General features: G+C 41.5%; 1 protein-coding gene across 1 annotated transcript in view; it reads left to right on the forward strand.

Annotated features, from left to right (window-relative positions):
- LOC135104839 (uncharacterized) overlaps positions 1 to 7,500 on the forward strand; it is a 117,222-nt gene that overhangs the window by 86,025 nt on the left and 23,697 nt on the right. The window contains exon 3 of the mRNA XM_064012507.1: positions 497 to 647. Coding sequence (XP_063868577.1) covers positions 547 to 647 — 101 coding nt within the window. The 5' untranslated portion in view covers positions 497 to 546. The remainder of the gene's footprint in view (positions 1 to 496; positions 648 to 7,500) is intronic.

Raw genomic sequence — 7,500 nt, forward strand, 5'->3', positions numbered from 1 at the left:
CTTTTCTCCGACTTTCCTTCTTCATTCCTTCCTTCTCATATTTTTTTCCTCTTCTCTTCCTTACTCTTCATGTTTTTTTCTTTATTTTTCATCATTTATCCCTCCCCTCTTTTTTCCCCTCTACATCACCATCCCCAATAATCTCTACATTATTTTCCCTCCTGTTTCCTCTTTTTTTCCCTCTTGTTTTCCCTCTCAACTCTTTCTACATCTACATCACTACCACCACTAACCTTTTCCTTTTTTTCCCCTTCACCTTCTCCGTTTTTCCCCTTTCCTTTTCCCCTCTTTTTAACCCCTCACTCATTATTCCCATTTCATTCACCAAACCTACCCATCCACCTCCCACTTCCTTCCCTTCTCCATCACCTCCCATATCTATCACCCACCACTATCATCCCCACCACTCGTTCCTTCTCCTCTTCACCTGCCATACCTTCTCCTCACCACCACCACCACTACCACTACCACTAACACCCATGTCTTTCTCCCCCAGGCGAGTGTGACTTCCCAGCGGAGTGGACCGGGCGCTGGTTCCGAGCTGGCATGGGTCAGGAAGGGCCCGTGGTGATCACTGGGGGCTCCATCTCCAAGACAGGCATCTGTATTGAGCACGGGAAGGCCAGCCGGTTCCTGGTGAAGGAGGAGTAAGTATGCTGGGGAGTGAGGGGAGGAAGGGGTGGGGAAGGGATGTGGGCAAGGAATGGGTAAGGGAAATGAAGAGTGGAGTGGAAGTGAAGGGAAGTCTTAAGGGCGTGGAAAGAAGGGAATGAGCGTGAGGGGAGGGAAGGGGATGAGGGGAAAGAGACATGAGGGGAAGGCTTCAGAGTGTGGACGAAGACATGTGTGTATACCGGAAGTGATGGGAGGGGAAATGGGGAAATGGGGAAATATTTAAGCGTGAGGTAATGGGAAGACAGAAGAGGGAGGACAATAGAGTGATGGGAGGGAATGGGTAGAATAAGAAAAGTGAGTATGGTGTCAGAGTGAGGGGAAGGAAGGAAGGGGGTGAATAAGGGAGATGGGTAAATTCATAAGGAAGGTAGAGGATTGATAATGAAGTGAGAGAAGGAAGGATGAATAATGAAATGAAAGAAGAGAGAGAGAATGAATTGTGAAAAGTGGAAGAGAGGAGAAGGTATGATGGTAGAATATGAAAGGAGGAAAGGTGGATTAGAAGATAGTGGAGGGTAGGAAGTGAAAGAACGAAGTGGATGAGGGGAGGAAGGATAGGGAGGTGGAAAAATTAAGCAAGAATAAGAGAAGGGGACGAATAAGAAATAAAAAAAGAGGAAAAGATGAATAAAAGATGATAAGAAAAGGGGAAACATATAGAATTTAGAAAGAGAGAGAGAGAGAGAGAGAGAGAGAGAGAGAGAGAGAGAGAGAGAGAGAGAGAGAGAGAGAGAGAGAGAGAGTAAGTAAGGGTGACATGAAAGTTTGGGAAAAGAGAAAGTACAGGTGACAGTTTGTGAAAAGGGAGAGAGGGAGGGAAAAAGGGAGAGTGGGGAAATAGAGGAGAGGGAGGGGAAAAAAGTAAAGGGAAGATTTGTGTCAAGAGAAAGAGAATGAAGGGAAGAGATGAGAAAATTGAAGATAAGGAAGAGAGGAAAAGATAAAAAAGGAAGAAAAAAAGGAAAGAGGGGAAGATGAGGAGAAATGTAGAGAAAGTGTAGAAGTGAAGGAGAGAGAGAGAGAGAGAGAGAGAGAGAGAGAGAGAGAGAGAGAGAGAGAGAGAGAGAGAGAGAGAGAAAGGAGGAAGAGCAAGAGGAAGACTTTTTGCATCTTGAATTGGTGAGAGAGAGAGAGAGAGAGAGAGAGAGAGAGAGAGAGAGAGAGAGAGAGAGAGAGAGAGAGAGAGGTGATGCAAGATTAGTGATTCTGAAGAGTGAGGGAAAGGGAGAGTAGAAAGTGAGAGGGAGGGAAAAAATGAAGGAGAGAGAGAGATAGATAGATAGATAGATAGATAGATAGATAGAGAGAGAGAGAGAGAGAGAGAGAGAGAGAGAGAGAGAGAGAGAGAGAGAGAGAGAGAGAGAGAGAGAGAGAGAGAGAGAATAGAGGTAAACTGAAGGGAAGAAGAAAGGAGAGAAGAAAGAACAAAGACATCAAGATAAGAAAGGGAATTAGGAGGAAAGAAAGAAGGAGAGGAGGAGGAGGAGGAGGAAAGAAAGAGGAAAGAGGAAATAAGTGGCATGATCCAAGATTTAAGAGGAAAGAAAAGAGAAGAGATTTAGGAAAGAGGAAAAAATGTGAGAGATAAGAAAAGAAGAAGGAAAGGAGAGAGAAGAAGGAAGAGAGAAGATTTGAAGTTAGAGGAAGAAGGAAGAGGGGAAAAAGGGAGAGAGTGAGAGGATAACGTTATGTAGGAAAGTGTGTAGAGAAGTAAGAAGATGAGAAGGAAGAGAAGGAAAGGAGGAGGAAACGAAGAATAGAAAGAAAGGGAAGGAGGAAGAGGAGGAAGTAAGAGCAAAAAAATAAATAGATAAATAAAAAAGAAAGGCTAGAAAGAAAGACTGTGTTCAGAGAGAGAGAGAGAGAGAGAGAGAGAGAGAGAGAGAGAGAGAGAGAGAGAGAGAGAGAGAATATATGGAGAGAAAAATATAAAACAAAAACGAAGAAAAATTACAGAAAGAATGTAAACAAATATATCGTCGAGAGAGAGAGAGAGAGAGAGAGAGAGAGAGAGAGAGAGAGAGAGAGAGAGAGAGAGAGAGAGAGAGAGAGAGAGAGAGATTTCCTCCCTCCGATGACATCTCTTCGATATTAACCCGATTTACAGGACCACACTCAAAACCCCTCTCCCTTTCCCCACTCCCACTCCCTCTCCCTCTCCCTCCCCTCTCCCTCTCCCTCTCTCCTTTTCCCCTCGATCGATCGAAAGCGCAAATATATGATTATTGGTCCGTCAAGTGCGCAGTCCAAATATCGGCTAATTATGGGGGAGAGGGGAAGGGAGAGGGAGAGGGGAGAGGGAGAGGGAGAGGGAGAGGGAGAGTAAAGGGAGAGGAAGAAGAGGACATCTATTTGGGAATGGGGCCAACCTTGAAATGGGTCAAAGCCTTTACTATTTTTTGGAGAGATAGAGAGAGAGAGAGAGAGAGAGAGAGAGAGAGAGAGAGAGAGAGAGAGAGAGAGAGAGAGAGAGAGAGAGAGAGGTACATCATGTTTCTAAAATTTCTATTGTTTTTTTTTATTTTCTTTATTCTCTGTTTCCTTTCAGTTCTTCCCTTCACCCTCTCTCTCCCTTTCTCTCTTACTTACTCTCTATCTTTCACTCTCTCTCTCTCACCCGCTCTCTCTCACTCTCACTCTCTTCTTTTTACACCTTTCTTTACACTCCATTAATTCATCCTCTCCTTTCCTTCCCTTGAAAGCTTATACTCTCTCTCTCTCTCTCTCTCTCTCTCTCTCTCTCTCTCTCTCTCTCTCTCTCTCTCTCTCTCTCTCTCTCTCTCTCTCTCTCTCTCTCTCTCTCTGGTTTCATCATTTAATTTTTCATTCTCTCGTTTTCACTTTTCCCTTTCTTCTCTTTTCCTTCCTCCTTCTTCTCTTCCTCCCTTCTGTCCTTTTCTTCCTCATTTCCTCCCTATTTTCATCTTTCTTTTCCTTTCTTTCCTTCGTCTTTTCTTCTCCCATTTGTCTTTTTTTTCTATCTTCCCTCCTTCTATTTTCCCAACTCTCCTCTCTTTTTTCCACCTCTCTTCTTCCTTCTTTTCCTTCTATCTCTCCATTTAATTCTTCCTTATTTTCATCTCCCTCCTCTCTTCTTTCCTTATTTTTTTCTTTTCTTCCTTTCCTTCTTCCTTTTCTGTCCTTACTCTTAACTTTCTTCACTTTTTTCCACCTTTCCTCTTCTCCACCCATTTCCTCCTCCTCCTCCTCCTCCTCCTCCTCCTCCTCCTCCTCCTCCTCCTCCTCCTCCTCCTCCTCCTCCTCCTCCTCCTCCTCCTCCTCCAGCATTAGGAAAGAAGTTAAGAGGGAAACCCGCTGCTAAGGGAGGAAAACTTTGCCTCACCTGCATGGAGAGAGGAAAGGAGGAAGGGAGAGACAAGTTTCCTCCACTTTCTCTCTCAAGTGAGTTAGAAATTTACCTGATTTCCTTCTTCCGTGCTTCTTTCCTTCTTTTTTCCTTCTTTTCCTCCTTTTTTTCCCTTTTTTGTGGTTTTTGTTTGTGTTGTGGGATTTTGTAGGTTTGTCAGACTCTCTCTCTCTCTCTCTCTCTCTCTCTCTCTCTCTCTCTCTCTCTCTCTCTCTCTCTCTCTCTCTCTCTCTCTCTCTCTCTCGTGTGTGGACAAAATGTTAGTGATGTTTGAGTTTCGTTTTCTTTCTTTTTTTCTCTTTCTTCTTCTTCTTCTTCTTTTTCGTCTTTTTCTTCTTCGTTTTATCTTTTTTTTCCATTTTTCGAGTTAGTCTTGTTTTTTTTTCTTTCTTCTTCTTCTTCTTCTTCTTCTTCTTCTTCTTCTTCTTCTTCTTCTTCTTCTTCTTCTTTTCTCTATCTCTTCCGTATTCGCTTTTCACTTTATTTTTTTCCTCCTCCTCCTCCTCCTCCTCCTCCTCCTCCTCCTCCTCCTCCTCCTCCTCCTCCTCCTCCTCCTCCTCCAAAGCAGATAGTTATGTTTGAGATTTTTTACTCTCTCTCTCTCTCTCTCTCTCTCTCTCTCTCTCTCTCTCTCTCTCTCTCTCTCTCTCTCTCTCTCTCTCTCTCTCTCTCTCTCTCTTCGTCCCGCTTTCTCTCCTCCTCCTCTACATTTTTCTCTCTCTCTCCCCTTTCTCATTTTTCTCTCATGCTCCTCTCACCTTTCTCTTCCTCTCTCTTTCTCACTCTCCCACTCTCTCTCACTCCCTTATTTTTTTGTTTCGTAATGGATTCCTCTCCTGTCTTTTTTTCTTACATCTCTCTCTCTCTCTCTCTCTCTCTCTCTCTCTCTCTCTCTCTCTCTCTCTCTCTCTCTCTCTCTCTCTCTCTCTCTCTCTCTCTCTCTCTCTCTCTCTCTCACGTGTATTTGTCTCATTTATCTTACATCCGGTTTCATAGTGAGAGAGAGAGAGAGAGAGAGAGAGAGAGAGAGAGAGAGAGAGAGAGAGAGAGAGAGAGAGAGAGAGAGAGAATGTGTGTAATGGTGATGGATGAAATCGAGAGAGTTTCACTAAGTTATAATAGAAGCGTATAGTGAGAGAGAGAGAGAGAGAGAGAGAGAGAGAGAGAGAGAGAGAGAGAGAGAGAGAGAGAGAGAGAGAGAGAGAGAGGCATGATTCCTCTTCCTTTGACCCTGGAAACCTGGAAAGCATAAATCGAGTCTGGAATATCTGGCTGTGCTTTTCCCTATGTGTGTGTGTGTGTGTGTGTGTGTGTGTGTGTGTGTGTGTGTGCGCGCGCGTGCGGTTCTTAGATGCGGTAGAATAATCCAGTTTTTTCTTCATTTTGTTCATCTTTTGTTCATTAAATATTTAGTGAACAGCGTTAGAAGGTTTTGTTATTTAGTTATTCATTAGGGGACGTTATAGCGGGGTTGCGTGCTGCCTGGTGGGTCCTTTTAGCGGGGTTAGTGTGTGTGTGTGTGTGTGTGTGTGTGTGTGTGTGTGTGTGTGTGTGTGTGTGTGTGTGTGTGTGTGTGTGTGTGTGTGTTGTTCGTATAAGCGGGGTTGGGACTTAATTTTGTTGGCTAGGAGGAGGAGGAGGAAGAAGAGGAGTACGAGGAGGAGGAGGAGGAGGAGGAGGAGGCTGGGGTCAGGTAAGAGAATAGTTAGGTGCAGTGTGTGTGTGTGTGTGTGTGTGTGTGTGTGTGTGTGTGTGTGTGTGTGTGTGTGTGTGTGTGTGTGTGTGTGTGTGTGTTGGGTAACCTACTACACGCACGCACATGTACACTAAACACACACACACACACACACACACACACACACACACACACACACACACACACACACACACACACGTAATTAATTATAAGGCCTAATTAATGAATCTCAGTTTATTAATTTTCCAGAAGCATGTTTCAAACCACCCTCTTCATATATATACATTTTTTTCCTACTCACTTTCAAGTTAGTTAGTCTGATTTTTTATTTATTATTTTTTCTCCTTTCAATAAATTAAGAAAATGAAGAAGTTTACTTTTTCTGTTGTTGAGAAAATATAGTTTACTGAATTTTTAATGGTATTTTTTTATTTATTTATCTATTATTTATTTATTTATTTTATCATGAAGTCAAATTAATAAAAATGAATATGTAGGTTCTTTTTTTTTTTAAATTAACTGGAATCTATTTATTTGCTTTGGTTTTATTTTGTGTTTTTCCTCTTAATTTGATTTCATGGCACACGAGTTTGGGAAATTTTTTTTTTTTGTATTTTTATTTATTTGTTTATATGTTCATTTTGTTTATTTTTCTTTAGGAAGGGGAAGAGAAGAGAAGAGAGAGAGAAAATTCCCACATTGACGTATGTAATCAGTCCTTCTCTTCCTCCTCCCTCTCCTCAAAAAATGATATAAAAGCAAAACGAAAGGAAAATCATAAGAATATCACTAACACCACATTAATTAACAAGAAAAATAAACTATGAAAGAAAAAAAGAAAAAAATATTACCAGCGTCACATTACATAAAGAAAACAAGGAAAAGAGAAAGAAAAAGGGAAAAAAATATACATCACCCATCACATTACTTAAAACCAAAACAAGGAAAAAAGAAAGAAAAAGAGAAAAAGAAATATATCACCTAACATCACATTACATTAAAAAAAAGACAAAAAAAAGGAACGAAAGAAAGAAAGAAAGAAAAAAATAATAATAACCTCCATCATTACATTACATTACATTAATACATTCCGTCTCACTTCTCATACATAAATACTCAAATATATTAGTCTTTGTAAATGTCAGGGAGTCATTTTACCCTTTCTTATTAAGCATGAACCGCCTCCCTTTTGTCTATTAAATATCAACCCAATACAAATTTCCCTCTTACTTAGTTATGCAGCGGCGGGGCGTGGCGTTGCATCATTCATGACATCTATGCTCGTATGGTTATTGTTCTTTCAAATGGGGAAGCTGCAGGAAGAGGAGGAGGAGAAGGAGGAGGAGGTCAATTGGTGTAGAAATGTGTGAATAGGTGTTCGCAACTGTGTGTGTGTGTGTGTGTGTGTGTGTGTGAAGATGCGCAGGTGTGTTAGGAATGAAAGATATGGACGATGCGTTAAAATGTTACTTCGTTTCCAATCAGTGACACTAGTTAAGGGCACAAAAATTAATGTAAATATAGAAAAGCCAAATTACAGTTCCTCTTCCTCTCTTCCCTTAGCGAAAAAGAAGAAAGAAAAAAAAAAACAGTGGAACCGGAAGAGTAAGCACTTTTTTTTTTCCTCTCTTTTCCTTGGTTCTTTTGTTGGGTGGGGGATAATGAAATGTATGAGAAATATGTACAAAGGTGTAGACAGGTGTGAAGTTTATGTAGTATCAAGAAGTATGGTGTGTAGCAAGTTATGGAGAAAGAAAAGAAA

This window comes from Scylla paramamosain, chromosome 11, assembly GCF_035594125.1.
Source record: "Scylla paramamosain isolate STU-SP2022 chromosome 11, ASM3559412v1, whole genome shotgun sequence".
NCBI classification, from domain to species: domain Eukaryota; kingdom Metazoa; phylum Arthropoda; class Malacostraca; order Decapoda; family Portunidae; genus Scylla; species Scylla paramamosain.